Here is an 18,453-nt window from a genome sequence, read left to right as displayed (position 1 = left end):
AGCACGAATACTTATCATATATGTTGTAATATACGACCAAATGCAATATTTGTAACAACAGTATGATTTCTTGTACTATTCATAATGTGTCAACAATCGCTATCATATGTACCATGTAACTAAGTTATTGCAAGTAACAGCGCCTCAATGCCCCTGGGCTGCTGGCGCGCTATATAAATATAAATAAATAAAATAAATAAAGGTTACCTGCAGGAGTGTAGGCCCATGTAGAGACAGGGCCTGCCTGTCAGCAAGACTCAGGTCACCTGGGGGTGGGTAGATCCACACAGACAGATCCTGCCTGTCAGAAAGACTCACGTCACCTGACAGTGGGTAGATCCACATTGAGACAGACCGTGCCTGTCAGCAAGACTCAGGTCACATGGGAGCGGGTAGATCCAAACAGAGACACATCACGCTTGTCAGCAAAACTCAGCAGACCGCAGGACAGGCACATCCACATACAGAAAGATCCTGCTTGCCAGTAAGACTCAGGTCACCTTAAGGCAGGCAGACCCACACAGAGGCATAAGGTGTATGTCAACAAGTCTCAGGTCACCTGGAGGCAGATAGATACACACACATATAGATCCTGCCTGTCAGCAAGACTCAGATCACCTGAGGGTGGGCGTATTCACACCGAGACAGACGCTGTCTATTAGCCAGACTCAAGTTACCTGCGCGCGGGTAGATCCACACAAACACAGACCCTGCCTGTCAGCAAGACACATGTTACCTGGGGTGGGTAGATCCAAACAGAGACACATCATGCTTGTCAGCAAGACTCAGGAGACTGGGGGACAGGCACATCCACACACAGAAAGATCCTACTTGCCAGTAAGACTCAGGTCACCTTAGCGCAGGCAGACCCACACACGAGGCATAAGGTGTATGTCAACAAGTCTCAGGTCACCTGGAGGCGGATAGATACACACACATACAGATCCTGCCTGTCAGCAAGACTCAGATCACCTGAGGGTGGGCGTATTCACACTGAGACAGAAGCTGTCTATTAGCCAGACTCAAGTTACCTGCGGAAGGGTAGATCCACACAAACACAGACCCTGCCTGTCAGCAAGACCCAGGACACCTGGGGGAGGGTAGATCCATGCAGAGACAGATCCTGCCTGTCAGCAAGTCAAAGGTTACCTGCAGGAGTGTAGGTCCACACAGAGACAGAGCCTGCCTGTCAGCAAGACTCAGGTCATCTGGGGTCGGGTAGATTCACATAGAGATAGCCCATGCCGGATATCAAGACTCATGCCACCTAGAGGTGGGTAGATGCACATAGAGACAAAGTCTGAGTGTCAGCAAGACTCGGGTCACATGGGGGTGGGTAGATCTACACAGAGACAGAGCTTGCATGACAGCAAGACTCAGGTCAACCGGGGGCAGGCAGATCCACACATAGACAGATCCTGCTTGTCAACAAGATCAGGTCACCCGAGGGTGGGTAGATCCACATAGAGACAGACTGTGTCTGTTACCAAGACTCAGGTCACCTTGGGGCGGGTAAATGCACATAGAGATAAATCCTGCCTATCAGAAAGACTCAGGTCACCTGGGGGCACGCAGATCCAAACAGAGACACATCATGCTTACCAGCAAGAGTCAGGAGACCTGGGGGTAAGCACATCCTCACACAGACAGATCCTGCCTGATAGTAAGTCTCAGGTCACCTGGGGGCGGGTAGATTTACAGAGAAATAGAGCCTTCCTGTCACCAAGACTCAAGACATCTGGGGGTGGGTAGATGCACACACATACAGATCCTGCCTGTCAGCAAGACTCAGATCACCTGAGGGCGGGCGTATTCACACTGAGACAGAAGCTGTCTATTAGCCAGACTCAAGTTACCTGCGGAAGGCTAGATCCACACAAACACAGACCCTGCCTGTCAACAAGACCCAGGGCACCTGGGGGAGGGTAGATCCATGCAGAGACAGATCCTGCCTGTGAGCAAGTCAAAGGTTACCTGCAGGAGTGTAGGTCCACACAGAGACAGAGCCTGCCTGTCAGCAAGACTCAGGTCATCTGGGGTTGGGTAGATTCACATAGAGATAGCCCCTGCCGGATATCAAGACTCATGCCACCTAGAGGTGGGTAGATGCACATAGATACAAAGTCTGAGTGTCAGCAAGACTTGGGTCACATGGGGATGGGTATATCTACACAGAGACAGAGCTTGCTTGACAGCAAGACTCAGGTCAACCGGGGGCAGGCAGATCCACACACAGACAGATCCTGCCTGTCAACAAGATCAGGTCACCCGAGGGTGGGTAGATCCACATAGAGACAGACTGTGTCTGTTAACAAGACTCGGGTCACCTTGGGGCGGGTAGATGCACATAGAGACAAATCATGCCTATCAGAAAGACTCAGGTCACCTGGGGGCACGCAGATCCAAACAGAGACACATCATGCTTACCAGCAAGAGTCAGGAGACCTGGGGCTAAGCACATCCTCACACAGACAGATCCTGTCTGATAGTAAGTGTCAGGTCACCTGGGGGCGGGTAGATTTACAGAGAAATAGAGCCTTCCTGTCACCAAGACTCAAGACATCTGGGGGTGGGTAGATGCACACACAGACAGATCCTGTCTGTCAGGAATATTCAGGTCACCTGAGGGCAGGTAGCTCAACATAGAGACAGCCAGTGCCTATTAACAAGGCTCATGTCACCTAGGGGCAGGTAGATGCACATAGAGACAAAGCTTGCCTGTCAGCAAGTCTCAGGTCACCTTGGGGCAGGTAGATCCACACAGAGCCTGCCTGTCAGCAAGACTCAGGTCAGCTGGAGGCAGGTAGATCCACACAGAGACATAACCCCAATGCAGCACATAAGAAATGCAATATTTTGAGCTTTGAGAGTTGCCCATTTTGTGCTCTCAGTACAACTTTCTGAAACATTTTGCTTAGTTTTCCTTTAATCATTCATTTTCCTGCTACGTTCGCCCAGGTCGTGCCATCCTTTTCTTCCCTAATCCAAACGATTCTTATGTTTATTAGTGTATTACAATGTTACTTCACCATCACTATTAGTGTGGCCAAATGTCATTTCTATACTATCAATAAGCATAGGTAACAGCCTTTCATTACGAAAATGCAAAGAGTTCTCAAGGCCTTTTGGGCAGAAGCACCACCAAAAGAGTACCACACTACTATTATTTTTTCCACTTGGGCCAGTTGCTAATTTCCTCAGTAGTTACCTCCTGCATGCCTTATTTCTTGCATTGAAGTATCAGGTTCTTTGAACCAGAATTCTGAGTAATGTATCTCTCACCCCAGTCTCAGTTCAATAGAAATCAAGCACCCCACTGAACAGAATCAGAAACAGGATTTGCAGACATTGCGTCAACCAGCAGCATTGCTGGCCGACAGCAGCTGGCGTGGTGGGTCTCTGCCGCGGACTGTGCCATCAGTAACCATCAGAACCTTGTAACTTATTGCAAGTATAATTCTGCTTGGCCTACCTACGTGATGCAGGCCATCCCTTCATGTTTTTCACAACAAAGTGCAATAAGGTGTTAAGCCGATTTCCACTTTTAACTTTTTTTTGCGCGTTGTAGTGCAAATGACGAAACTTGCATTGAGGGTAACTTATTGCAAGAAAGTGATAACGTAGGCGGCACCATACATGACATTTTTACCTTTCGGAAAATGAGTCCCAAAGAGAAAGATGCTGCTTATCCAAAAGGCTCAGTTCAGAGACAGATGCCAGCGATCTGACAGAGCCAATCAGAGAAGAAGCATATCAGCATAGTCTGTGAGGTCCCCACAGAATAAAATAGAGAACCACTGACATACCCGGTAAGATCAGAGATGGAAAATAGGATCTGACATACACAGGTAGGTACAGAAACATGTTCCCTGACACCCAGTCTCAAATGTGCAATGGACTCCTAGGACGAGATGGACACAGTTAAAGAGGATCCATGTCACAAATGTTCACATATGATATTTTTCTCTGATGAAATGGATATAGAATGAGTAGATTCCTTAATATTTTATTTTAAGAGGGATTCCTCAGTTTCCCTTTCATCAAAAGGTTTTCCAATGTTCCCTTCTACGGAGTGCTTTCCAAATGTATTCATCTTCAAGATGATTTGCCCATACCAATTCTTCATAGAGGATACACATTTTCTGCTACGTGGACACTGAAAATGTGCCCTTCAGGTTTTCTAATCCTCCCCTTCTTTAAAAGAATGTCCAGTTCTACAAAGAAATTTCCCCATTTCTGCCTTTCAAAAGAAGTTACCCAATCTTACCTTCTTCAAAAGCAAATGCTACATTTTCTTCATTTTATGCAGCTATCCAAGATCACATTTTAAGCAGTTTGCCAAATCCCTCTTTTTCAGAGTGGTTTCCAAATGTGCCCTCTTTTATAGAATTTTCAACTACCCTCTTCTTCTCAAGTCTTTCCCAATGTCAATGTCTTCAAATAGTTTTCTCAATTTCCTGTATTCAAAGTGGTTTCACAATTTCTCCTTAAATATTGGTTCAGAAATCCCTTTTTTATAAAGGGGATTTCATAAATGCTACAATCAACGGGATCTTCAATCTCTCACCTTCAAAAGATTTTTCCAATATTTCCTCAAAAGTTGCTTTCAATTTGACCTTCTTTAAAAGAATTTCAAACACCCTTCCTTCAAAGGATTTTCCCAGTATTTCATTATTTAAGCGCAGTTTGCCATTTCCTTTCCTTAATGTAGTTTCCTGGCTGCACATCTTCAAAGGAAGTTTCTTAAAATGTTTTATTTATAGGGGTTTACCAACTTGCCATTTTTGAAACAGGGCTTCTTAATTTCTGCCTTTTCAAAAAGGTTTCTCAGTTTCCTTCCTTCGAAGGGATTTCTCAATTCCCAGTTTTTCAAAGAGATTTCTCTCCCTTCCAAGAGGGTACATAATCGTCTCTCTAATTTTCTCTTCAGATAAGGCAACTTTTATCCTGACCTTTCCAAGCAGAACTCAAACGTTGACTGATTTCCCGATGCTAAGAAACATCTGCTTTGCAAATCAAATGTTGTCTTCCAAATAGCCACAAGAGTGCATGATACATTTTCAAAACATACTCCAGGGTGTATAACCTACCTCTCAAATCATGACAAACATTCATTAACTAATAATGCATGGGCTAGTTGAAACACTGCTTGCCCTACAAAGTGGAACATTGGAATGCTGTGTCATTCCAACACTTATTCTGCCTCCAAGTGGGACATTTCAGGGGTGTTTCCAGATCATGATCGGGTGATGTATTTGGTCATTTAGATTGGCTGAAACATCTGGGAACGGCCTGATGCCAGTAGAGTTCAAAATGAGTAAGCATTCTGCTGGTTTGCAGCATACAGACAAATGGAGCTCATAAGTCGACTCTAGAAGTGGCATAGAACTTTCATGGAAATATGCCTATTACTGCTATCGTTGAAATATTTCACCCACTCCTAATCATATTTAAGTGAATATCCCCTTGAATCTGCCTGCGGCCACATTTGGTAATTTCTGCTGCTATGTTGGAAAACTTGTTATGTTTTCTGGCCATGTACATGCTCAGATGCTTATCCAGGGACTGCTTAGTACCCCACCCATTGACAAATCTATTCTTTCTTGGATTAAATGAAGTACAGAATTGAAATATAACTATTGATTCTGCCACCTAATGAATGGCTGAGGAGATTGGTGCAGGCTTAGCAGACCTGTCCTGTCTATGGACCTCATTACGAGGTTGGAGGCAGCCATGGAGCTATTGGCTCCATGGCTGCCTCCAAAACCCTTCCGACTCCGCCCTGGTGAATGGAGCAATTACCGGTCCATTCCGAGGTCGGAGGGACGGGTAATTCCCCATTCACCAGGGCCATTCCCCATTCCCATTTGCGCCCCTATAGGGCTCAATGGGAATGGGGAAGGCGCTAATAACGGTACCGCAAATTGTGGTACTGTTATTAGCTCCAGAGTCCCTTTGCGGGTCCCGTCCTTAACGCCTGCAAAAACCAGGCGTTAAGGAAGGACCCACAAAGGGAACTCGTAGTAGGGAGGTAAGGGATTACCGGCACCGGTGCCCTTACCGGTGCCGGTAATCCCTTACCTCCCACCTCGTAATGAGGCCCTATGTCTGCATGAACTCAGGCAATTGGCACAGGGATATTAAGTCTGTCACTTCTAGGACCTTATGTATTCAGGCGACTGGTAAGGGGCTCCAGAACCAGTAACCTCTATGCATGGATGTACTCAGGTGATTCACACAGGGATACAGAAAATGTTCACCTCTAGGACAGGATGCGCTTATAGAATTGTGAATGAGATACCCAGCCTTTTAAGGATTAATGGGCTCTGTTTAAGAGAGGCATACTAAGCTTGTCACCTCTAAGGTCAGAGAGGCTTTTCAAACCTGAGGCTGGTATTCTGAAATACCTTCACAACATAATGCATTGCATTCACACTCTCCCTAATGTCCCTGTGGTAACATTTAGGTTAAAATCCTATTTATTGTTTTTTTACAAATAAACCCACATCAAAACCCCCACCTGAATAATCACAGAATTAGTAAAAATCCAGAAACCTGCCCCAGATATTCTCAAAGAGCTTGTTTTTCTTCTGACGTCGATAAATCACTCCCTACAACCCCACAAGTTGACTTTCAATGTCTCAAGATACATTTCTTAGCCATTAAGGAGCCCCTGAACAGCTATTTATTTATTGTAAGGAGAAACCTAAGGGGTTGGCATTATAGGCCCTCCATGAAGGGTATTTTTCTGCACCTTAATGACAGGCACTGTCTGCCCCTTGCAGGGTTTACGGATTCCAGGTCTGAGACGGTCATGTCAGAACAAGTGCCGGAGACCCGTCCAAAGCCGGCTGTCGCCATGAAGCCTGCTGCGGGCCTGAACCCGAATCTGCTGGGCTACATTGGCATCGACACAATCATTGAGCAGATGCGCAAGAAGACCATGAGGACCGGCTTTGACTTCAACATCATGGTCGTAGGTAGGTGTGTCAACTCAAAGGGATGTGTATGAGGAATAGAGTGGGAGGGACATAATGGGAATAATGAGAGGGATAGGACACAATTTGAGGTATAGAGCATAAGAGGCTGGATGTGCTGCCAAGGAGTGTGATTTAGCGTGACGTTTGGTGAAAAAATGTGCGGAAACAATTCTGCAGTGAGTTTTGAACAGTAAAAAGACTGGATACCCACAGATACAGCTGAGCTCTACAACTGATATAAGGTATACAAGATACAATGCACCTACTGGCCCCTTTCCTATGTCTTCAGAGAGTTCCAAACTACTCCACTTCTGCTTCTGCTGTTTAGTACAAACACTTAAAGCACATATGTCTCACTTCTGAAACTAATGTAGCACATTTAAGGCATCACGCCTCCATCCTATCACAGTATGCTACTCGCAGTACATTGAACTACTTCACAAATGTACTTCTAAAATGTGAATGGAAATGGACACATTACCTTGCTCCACCACTCATATTGTATAGTGCACCAAATATACATCCATCACTGTAGCACTCTCTAAGCATTCAATTACTCAATTTCTACCCTTCTACGCATTGCTCACACCTTTGGCCATTCTCCTCATCCTGCTTCTTGACTTCCTACTGCTATCTGCGTCTTTGCTTTATTTCCTCCTCTCCCTCCACCGAGGACTTCATCTTTGCTTTTCCTCCAAAATTTTAAGATCACAGACACTCTAACTGCCCTTGTCTCCTTCCCACTCCTTCCCCTTTCTCACCACCACCTCTCACCCCTCTCCTCCCTTGGATTCTTTTCTCCAACCTCTCTGCTAAACTGGCAGCCAACCTTGGGGTGGGTAAGCCGTCCTATGATCCTGTTTTTTTCTTTTACAACACAACAGCAAGAACTTCACAAACCCTTGCACACCCGTACATCTCCATCCTCTTTAACCACTCTCTGACCACTGGGATTGTCCCTGCCTTCTTTATTTAAAAAATAATTTCTACTGACCCCACTATCCCAGACAACTATCGGGCTGGGCTGTACCTCTTCAGCTTCACTACTCTAATGTTCTGGAATGTGTGGGGTGCAACCAGCCCACCAACTACCTGGAGATAAATAGACTCTGCAACTCCATATAGTCAGGGAAACCGAGCTGACATGCCAAAGAAACAACACTGGCACACTTCGCCAACTTTCTCATGAATGCTCATCACTCAAAACCTTTCTCATTTCCCATACTGCTCAATCTCTTGGTAGCCTTTGACACTGTCAAACATACCTCTCTCTTTCATGCTCTTTTTACCTTGGCATCCAGCACTCTTTCCAGGCCTGAATCACTTCTTAATTTTCAGAACAATCCTTCTCTGTAATATGGAACATGGATACCTCTAGTTCTACCCCTCTTTGACTGGGCGTCCACCAGCGCTCTATGCATGGCCCATTTTTCTTTTTCTTCTCTATAGCTTCAGCTAGGAAGTTTATATCCCCCTTGTTTTTCTCCTGCCACCTTAATGATTCTAAGATAAGATGTTATTCACTTTTCCATACTTTATCCATGAACAGGCCTTGTGTGTTTTTAATTTCCTCCCTGCTGCCCCCACTGGATGGCACTTTGATGTCTCATTGTAAACCAACTCCTTAAAGACACATTCCCCAAATGTGTGATCGTGGATACATCTCGCTTCCCTCTGTGCCTCGGTTCTTTTATCTGGCTGAAATGAGAGATCCTGCAAACACAGGTGTTAGACACATCAGAAAGTCGTGTGCCATCACTTCCAAATCATTTACTTTCTTACAACTAATGTCCCTCTGCTAATCCCCTGCCCTATATCCTTTCCCCCTAGCCACCCTACAACAGCCCCAAGACTTGCACCCATGGAGTCCCCTTTATTGGTGGGCACAGCTCCACCAATTTCTTACATTCACCCCTACTACTGAAGCGATTGAACCTAATGGACATCAGGAAAATCTACTACTATCTGACCTACCACTCCACTAAAACACGTAACTACACTGTTGTGTTCTGCTTAGTAAATAACTCTTTCTGCCCCCCTCCTGCACTTTCCACTCTACTCCTTTGATACACCTAAATAAAATGTGTAATATTGCAACATACATTCTGAATTCCCCCTCCTCCCACTCTGACCCAACCTCTGCCCATCACCTCCACGCTAGTTGGCGTTCCTTGCATCACCAAGCCCGTTTCAAACTCTTTTTTCAAACTCATTTTTTTGTAGTATTTAAATCTATCCTGGGGCTCATCCCTGTCTTACCTGGCTATCTCCACTTGCTGACATGCCCTATCTTCCACCTTTCACTCGTACTAGTTAATTCCTCTGTCCTTTCCCACGATACGCTCCCTCTTGCCTCTTCTCCTTCACTCGCCTTTATCATTACCACTGAGACTCTGTGTATTCCCGTCATCAAGAGCATCACCACAATCATTCACATTGGCCCTCAAACAACATCTCATTTCCCTTGCAGGTTCCCCTTGCAGGTTCCCCTGCACTAACCTGTTTCATCAGAGCTGCCCCCAACACCCAACCCTCCCCATCACTAATAAATACTAATTGCTTAAGATTCGTTCTCCTATTTATATATTGCTTATAATGTTACTAAGCATATCCGTAATATGCACCATCATTAACTGGGACATGATCTACTAAGAATACTTTCAAGTAAAGCACACATCACAGGCCTGCTCTCAGGGACGTCATTTCACCAAAATGCCATGGGTAGCGGAAGTGACATCACATGGCCTATGACCTCCGATGACATCACAGGCAGTGGTGTAATTTGACCCCGCCCCAAGTGACATCACAGGAAGTGATGGCACACGACCTTCTGATGTGTCTAACACCTGTGTTTCCAGGCTCTCTCATTTCAGCCAGATAAAAGTACCGAGGCACAGAGGGAAGCGGGATTTATCCACGATCACACATTTGGGGAATGTCATTTTCCAGATTTGACGTGGAGCCTATGTGTAAAACATAGATAATGCAGTACTTGTAGCAGGGTAACCAAAATCTCTAACGCAGGCTTCTTCTAGTGTCTGAAACATCTATAGATCAATGGACACAGACATACTCGTTATCTATGGCTTTTATGTGTTAAACCCGCCAAAAAAGCACTGACCTGGGAAGGTGTGCGCTGTCTGTTTACCCAGGAGCAAAATGCTCACGCGCCAGGCCTGTATTGAAATCATTGACCAGGGTTTAATATCAACAAAATTCCCTGGTTATAAATGTATCTATGAGTCAGCTACCACTATGATAGAAGAAAACTATTGTGTGGGTGTAAACTGAGGCCATTTGTCTCTGTGTGCATGTATCTATACGTTATGTGACAAGCAAGAACATGTTGTCCCCCCCAACCCAGAGCCCAACATACCACCTTAATGTCCTAGGCTTTGATACATGACTCTTCAATCTTTTTTAACTGGCTGAGGTGTGGGGGGGATGCACTTCCCTCATGTGTGGGACTCAATGCATCTACGATATTCAGAGCTTTATGTGGGAGGTGTGCTATTCAATGGCCGGTCTATGAATGAAGCTTCCACAAAGCCCTTTCCAAGAAGGAGTCTGAGTGGGCAGGGGTAGGTCACTCCATGACTCTTTCACTTCTTAGACTCTGTGTCCAATGCTTATTTTCGTAGACAGTGTTGCACCAGAGCAGGGTCCTCGTCAGTGTCAGTGGTGGCTGGTGAGTTGTTTTATTGGAGGGTGTCAATATTTGCCACAAATATGCGATTGCGACCGAGCATAGCGAGGGGGCCCGAACTAAGGAAAACGGGTTGGGGAGATGGGGGTTCAGTGGGATTCCTTCCCCTTCCATGAGAAAATGTTTTGAGTAATGGGTTAAAAGGGTGCAATACACAGCACACTTTCTGTGAAAATTTGGGTAGAAGCCCAGCCAATTTGCAATCGGTTTTGCAGGGTGTAGAGTAACTCATGGAAAAAAAGTACAATAGATGCAAGCCACCAAACGTGCACAAGCGTGTTTCCGAATGCATTGTCATGCCGGTCCCTTCAATATATGCCAGTATGAAAAACATTTTCATGCTGGCTTTGTCTATACATTTCCATGCTGGCTCCACCAACATATGCTAGTATTCCCATATAAGAACATACTCATGTTTGCTTTGAGATGTTTTTTATAGTATCATTCCTGGCACTAGGCACAAAGCTGGCTCTGCCAATATATGCCAGTACTCTTATATAAGAAAATACTCCTGTTGATTGGGCCTTTAAAAGTGACATGTTACAATAAAAAAACATGTCCAAACTGGTTCCAATGTAAACCAGTTTAGACCCATAAGAACACTTACCATCTTTGCTTCATCATAGATGCTCTGTTAATAAAAGTCATGCTACAGTAACAAATATAAAGGCTGCTACACCAAATCGTCAGTCTAGCAAGATAATACTATTTATCATGCTTGCTTTATCAAAGATGCTGAGTAATACACAGTAAGCAATGGTTTGATTGGCTGTACCAAAATGCCAGTCTAGCCAGGTAATGACACACATGAACTTAGCTTTTCCCGAAAATACCAGAAAAACGTGGGCAGTCAATAAAGGATGTGTCAAAATGCTCTAGCGATCCCCAATCTCCCAAGGCCTTACACACGCAGGCACCCCCTTTCATCCACCCATACATCTCCTCTCACATTCCTAAACACTGCAGTCACCACACAGGCATGCACCAACCCAGAACATTCACACACACAATCCCACCCATAACCATTCACCCTCCAATCACTCACCCATATACCTTCCCTCACATACACTTACACTGGCACCCACCCAGAACAATTACACAAACACAGTCACATTCCTACTCACCCACCATTGACTCACCCACAAACCTCTCACGCCCACTTGTACTGCATTCTCCACACAGGAACGCATACACCAACCCAGAACATTCAAACACACACTTTCACATTCCTACTCATTCACCCACCACACACTGACCCATACACCTTCTCTCACGTCCACTCACTGCATTCTCGACACAGACACATACCGATCCAGACATTGAAACACACTATCACATTTCATCTCATTCACCCACCAGTCACTGACCCAATGCACTTGCATACATCTGACATGCACTTTACACATGCAAAATACACATCACATTTATTGTTAAAAATCCTTCTTACCTGTTTTTCCAGCTTCGGTCGGTCACTCCAGGCCACCCTCTGCTCCTATGTCCTGCTCAGAAACAGGAACCAGGAAGCTTGCAGAGCTTCCTGGTTCCTGTATATGAGCCACGAAGAAGCTGGAGGAGAAGGGGTTGGAGCTGAACCTGGAATGTGACACATGCCACATGTCACAGTCAGCTCCAAACCCTACTGAGCGCTTCCTTCTCGCGCTGCAAGCCCTAGTCCGGCCTTAACCCTGATGGGTGAAGACTGCGCCAGGACACCCCCAAACCTGGTGTGGCGAGGCCCCCTCTACTCCATGAGCTTCATTAAAAAATCTATTTTGTTTTTGTATGTGTAGCGAGGGTGATTGCAGGGGTAGCAAGGGAGGACACAGTAAATAAAAATGACAAAAAATACTGTTTACAACAATTTGGAAATTGTAAAAAACACCACACCCCTGGCACCTTGTATAAAATAGTGTGCATCCATAGCACCATTAATACTCCTTAGCCCACTCATTGAAAATTGCAGAAGCCCGTCATAGCTGTTCATGTGAATGTACACACCTCTCATAGCTCCGCAGTCACCACTGTGTCATAAAAGACACCATAACTCATAACCAGGACCTCCTTGTGCTCCAATCTGGCCACATCCCATACTTAGCATTATAAAACGTGAATGCTGTACACCTGTCTGAACTCTGCATAACTACCCACCCTAACCTGACTCTAATGTAGAAACAAGAAAAATAATTGTGCATTACACCTGTCGAAATTTATAAGTGTGAAAGGAGCATCCTAACACCGGAAATAAGTCTTTACTTGTCAAAAGAACTGGCAACACTGTTATTTTATAGAATTAGTTAGTTCTCCTCTGCAAATCCCTCTGCAAAAGTATAGTCCTAAATAATAGCTTTTTATTCACTTTAAATCATATTGCCCAGACCCATCTCATGGCTCCAGCATCTCAAGGCCTTTGCAGATGCACTATGTAAGATCTGCCAATAAAATATCAAAAGGTCTAAATAACAGCACTATTTTTACCCAACTCAAGGGTTCTCAAATGATTAGTCTTGGATGAAAGAAGGGTTGTGGAGTAAGGAATAGGTGGGTCCTGATGTAGGGTAGGAAAGTGATAACGTGTGGGGCTAATGTAAGAACAGTGAGGAAGCGGTGAGGCTGCTGGAGTGCAATGATGAAGCTGAGGTTATTGTGGGGGTGCTGGGGCCGGATACAGCATAGTTTAGCAGGATTTATGAAGTGATGACCCTACTGTAGAGGTAGTGGGAAATAGTGGCACTGCTATAGGGGGTGAGGTAGTGATTGGGTTAACGCACAAGTTTAGGAAGTGGGAAGATATCGTAATAGGAGTGGAAATAGTGGGAATGGACTTGTAGAGTGAAAGAAAAGTGGAAGAACCAACTATGGGGAGGCTAAGCAACTGTGGAAACTCTGTATGATATTGGTAGGACGTGCAACATCCATACGGAGTGTTATAAACTCAGTATGCTAAAGTGAAGAAAGTGAGGGGACTACTATTGGGGGAGTGAGGACGAGTGGGTAGGGAGAGAGAGAGAAGCCCACTGTAGGTATGTGCTGAACTGTGGAGAATATTGCAGGATGCAAGTGTGGGTCCTTTTGTAAAGCAACTGGGGTAATAGGAGAAAACTGTGGAGGAGCATACTGTAAAAGGAGAGAGGTAGTAAGGGCTAATATAGAGGGAGAGGGTAAGAGGGGGAGTTTACTGTGGGAAGGTTAAGTGTGTATTATACAGAGTGTGAGTAAGTGGGTCTATATGATAGGGCATGTGAGATATTAGGGTGTGTTTAAGGGGATGAGATAGTGGGGATACGAAGTGTGAACATTTGGGGAGATAACGCAGGGAGTACAAAGAAGACATATGTCCTTTACGGAGTGTGTTGCAAGGGGCTACTGCAAAATGGTGAGGATGTGGGGGGGGTGTAGTGTTCGGCGTGTGAGTAGGTGTGCAGATGACTCGTGTCTGGGAGTGAGTTGAGACTACTCCAGTAGAGGGAGCAAGTGGAGGGAGTATGGTTTGGGGGATGTAAGTGGGGGGCAAATGTCAAGGAATTGAAGGGGAGGCAATGTGAGAAGCAAGGCACTACTCTCACTTTCCATTCTCTAAGCTATCCATCCCTCTCTCGCCCACTCTCATCCCCAACCCTGCCCCCCATCTCCATTTCTGTCTCTCTCTCAATCCTACCAGGACAGAGTGGGCTGGGTAAATCCACCCTCGTGAACACCCTTTTCAAGTCTCAGGTGAGCCGGAAGTCTTCAGGCTGGAGCCGGGAGGATAAGATCCCCAAAACCGTGGAAATCAAGGCCATCAGCCACGGTGAGTGTGAGCAGGGTCATGAAGTAGGGGCCAGGGGGGTTTCAAGAGGACCTATGCATCACCTTAACTCAGACAGGGGGGGGTTGAATGAGGAATAGAGTTAAGCCACGCTATAGATATGCAGTGGAGTAGGGGGATTAATAGGGCTGCGAGGGGAATGTCAGCTGACCTAAGTCAAGAGTTTCCTTTTATTGGATTGGTTGCTATCAGGCAAGCATTCTAGAGTGTGAAGATCAAGTAGAGGATCCTAGAGGATAGTTCCGGCTGGGAGGATAGCTCAGGGGCAACCCATTTGTCTTGGAAGCAAGGCAGCACAGAGCAACACAGGTACGAATCCTGGTCATGCGCTTAGAGACTGGTCTCCTGTATTAAGCATGTTATAAAAGATTAATCAATTAAGTAAATTAGCTAGTGGGTGTCACTTCAGTACACTACCGTGTACTCACTACATTTTGTGCACCATAAGCCTATTTAATCATCGCTGCTGTGGTTGTGAACCACCTTATTTTGAGATGAAATCCTATGAGATATTTATGACATTGGGGAACTGAAGAGGTATATATATACCTTTAATGTATCACTATTATAAGTACCATCATGTTATTGTATGGGATGCCTACGGCATGGGGGAAAAAGAAAGTACTACGTACGCTGAAAAATATTTACCCAGTGAAATATTTTCTGCGTCCCCATATCACAGATGTCTCATGCGATATCAACTCATAGCAAGGTGGTTTTTATAATAGTGATAACATTTTCGGTGCTTTCTATGTCTTCTATTTCATAAATATCCCATGGCATACCACCTCAAATTAAGGTGCTATTTTAAATATGAGTGATATTTAAAATACCACTTGTTTTTACCATTGCCACCACACCCACAGTAACATCCATAGACCTAGCATAGATCATAATATTGCTTACTGCAAGAAAATGTTTTAAGATTGAAAGTAATTTACTTCTGCAGCCATTGATTTTCACTATCCTGGGGCTAGTAAAGGGCCATTTTAGTAGATCAGTCCGTGTCAGTCTCCTGCTTCTCTCTTGCAGTCATCGAGGAGGGTGGTGTAAAGATGAAACTTACCGTCATCGACACTCCTGGTTTCGGGGATCAAATCAACAATGAAAACTGGTGCGTCTTTTTTTAACATCTGATTTTGGAAACTGATCATATCTACTAACACCTGATCTTGGGTCTTACCCTGCAAATCAGAAAGACCTGTACACATCTTCTCAGATGGATTTTCCTCGATGGCCAAATAAGACACTTTCATGCTATCACTATTATCCAAACACTGGCATATGTGTATGCTGTATATAGCAATCATCATTGTATATTACATTTCTTCTCTGGATGCAGAGTATAAAGCTGCTCACCTGCAGGTGGAGTGGGGCTTTGAGATACATATATAGCTGAAGTTTTATATGAGATAAACAGGTGACAAATATAACCAGTTTCCCCGCTGCTAGAGTTGTGGTAACCATTATCACTGCAGCTCCACTTATCACCTCTAGTGGTCAGAGTATAACACCCATCCACTGCACAAAAACTCTCGAAACACCGTTTCATGCCTCACCCCTAGCGGGCAGAGCATAATATAGCTCCTGCTGCAAAGAAGATGTAGCATCCTATATAGCTGCAAGTCCTCTTCAGGATAGAGAGAGCCATCTCTCCCACTGCATGGGTACCTTGAAGAGTTTGATTTAAATTGGTTTACTAGTTTGAAGAGCACTCCTTCGACTCCTAAGAGGCACCTTGTGCTAGAAAGAATATGTGCAGAGTGAGTAAAATAAGTACAGAACAATTATAATTTAAGCAGAGGTGACGTGATGTCCTATTCTTGGATAGGAGAGAACAAGAGTAACATGTATCAATCCCAGAAATAGCGCTGTGATTTATGGCTCTTGATCATCAGTCTTTGTTCATAACTAATTCAAAAGACACCACAACTCACAGTTTGCCCTTTAACAAATAATTATATGAAATACGACCTGGTGTGGATGGTGCACATTTTTAATCATGCAAAAATCAGAACATGTATCACATGTATTGCCACAACACAGAATGAATATGTCATACAAAAAACCCCATCATCACTGTCATTCAAAGGTTGAGGACATCTATGTGCCTGAAACTGGCATTGGACACCTGATAGTTTAAAGGCATCAGTTGTACATGCATTCCCATTGGTCATGCATATATAATGCACCTTAAATAACCTTAATGGTGTCCATGTAGTGGATGCCACTGTTGTTATTTGTCACCTAAAGAGCTGCTGACACGTGTTCCAAAAATATCAGCAGTGAATGAATCCCAAATGGTAATTTAGACAGTGTTAACGCAATGTTGATGTACAGTGGTGATCAGTGGGTCACATCCTCATATGTCTTCATCAGAGCGTGGATTCAAATGTATAGGCTTGCATGTTGTGGAAAATGGTGAACCAACACTGTGCCCATCTTCTGGTATCAATGACTATCGAAAACCATGTCCGTGTTCCAGTTATTGTTTACATGTGTTTAAATCACGGTGAAAATGTTTTCTCGGAAATCCATCTACGGTTCCTAAGTATCCAAATGAAGCAGCCTTCACAACACATAATGAACGGGGAGCTCTGAACCGCTGCTCCGCCAAATCAGTTGTCGTGCATTCATAACTAAAGCAAACCATGCACCTCTGGTAGCACTTTACATATCTGCTCAAGTGTGGTCGCTAAGTGTGGGAGCTGTCTCGCTCTACCTGCTGGTTTTGTTGCTCGAGTTGTGCGAGGCGAGGCTTTTCCCGTGCTGTGATCAGCTGACAACTGCTGTTTGTGGACTTGGCTGCGGATTGGCTGATGCCGGCAGGTGGTGACTTTTGAAATCCACAACAGTATTTTGAACTCATTCAAGGGACACGGCATTGATCCGTTATTTGTTTTTTTTTCTTAACCTAGAGTTTCCTGCCCCGCCTCCTCTGCAGGAAATAGTTATAGTCACTGGACTCGTGCGAATGCACGTGCGCGACTGCTCAAGTGTGGTCACTAAGTGTGGGAGCTGTCTCGCTGTCTAGCGATATAGCGTGGAGTGGGGAGCTGGATTTTGTGTTTCTTGTTTTTTACAAACAGGATTTTAATTTGTGCAGTAGAGGCCCACGTGACAAGGCAAGTAGTATTTCCATTTAATCTGACCCCTGGCTCTAGATACAGTGTACATTTAATATCTATAGCCGGTACTCGCGATCATAACATCTGCAAAGCATTGAGCTAAAAAAAAAATCATTTATTTCACCGTATTTGATTTAAGTTTAACAACTAATCTATTCATCTTTTTGTGTCTGACATAAGCAACCAGTTGTAATGTTTAAACTAACGACGGGCATGCCGAAATTATACCCCGATATAAATAATGCAAACGATATGTATAGCAAAAGAAAGTCTATGTTGACTATGTTAACTAGGGAAAAAAACAGTCTAAATTACAGCGTAGCCTCTCTTTATCTACGGATATCCGAGCATTTTATCCCAATGAGGAAAAGCAAACAATTGATGCCTCAATGATTGAAAAAGGCTCAAACCATGTACTGGAGTCAAATGCCAAGACAGATGCATGTCAAATCAATAACGATGTTAATATAATGCCCGATAAATCATTGTTTACTAATAATGAAATAACACAGTGTCAGGGCGGAGTCACAGATATGACGTTAGAATCAGTCTGTATATCCGGAGATTTATGTCCATCCCATCTGGGCATAACAAAGAATGTCACTGCTTCTAGTCTGGTTTTGAAATCACCAGCCATATGTTCTGTACAGGCACAGCACGTACTTAGAGAAGCATATGACAAAATGACAATAACTGGCAAAGTTGATGAGGAAGCGATATGCTTCATGAACACAAGCAACCCTCAGATAAGTGAATCGCAAGAAGTACAATATATATGTTCAAACACAGGTGACCTCATACAATTTGAATTTGATCCAAATTCAAATGCTTCGC

At 44.4% G+C, this 18,453-nt stretch overlaps 1 protein-coding gene across 2 annotated transcripts in view; it reads left to right on the top strand.

Moving 5' to 3' along the window:
* Positions 1-18,453, top strand: part of SEPTIN3 (septin 3) — a 133,205-nt gene that overhangs the window by 11,916 nt on the left and 102,836 nt on the right. For both annotated transcript variants that reach the window (XM_069654393.1, XM_069654392.1), the window contains exons 2-4: positions 6,786-6,980; positions 14,345-14,473; positions 15,524-15,605. In XM_069654393.1, the coding sequence (XP_069510494.1) occupies positions 6,786-6,980; positions 14,345-14,473; positions 15,524-15,605 (406 nt within the window). The remainder of the gene's footprint in view (positions 1-6,785; positions 6,981-14,344; positions 14,474-15,523; positions 15,606-18,453) is intronic.

This window comes from Ambystoma mexicanum, chromosome 3q, assembly GCF_040938575.1.
Source record: "Ambystoma mexicanum isolate Mex_15411 chromosome 3q, UKY_AmexF1_1, whole genome shotgun sequence".
Taxonomy (NCBI): Eukaryota; Metazoa; Chordata; class Amphibia; order Caudata; family Ambystomatidae; genus Ambystoma; species Ambystoma mexicanum.
Note: the sequence above shows the minus strand (reverse complement) of the source record. Positions and strands in the feature narration are given on the sequence as shown.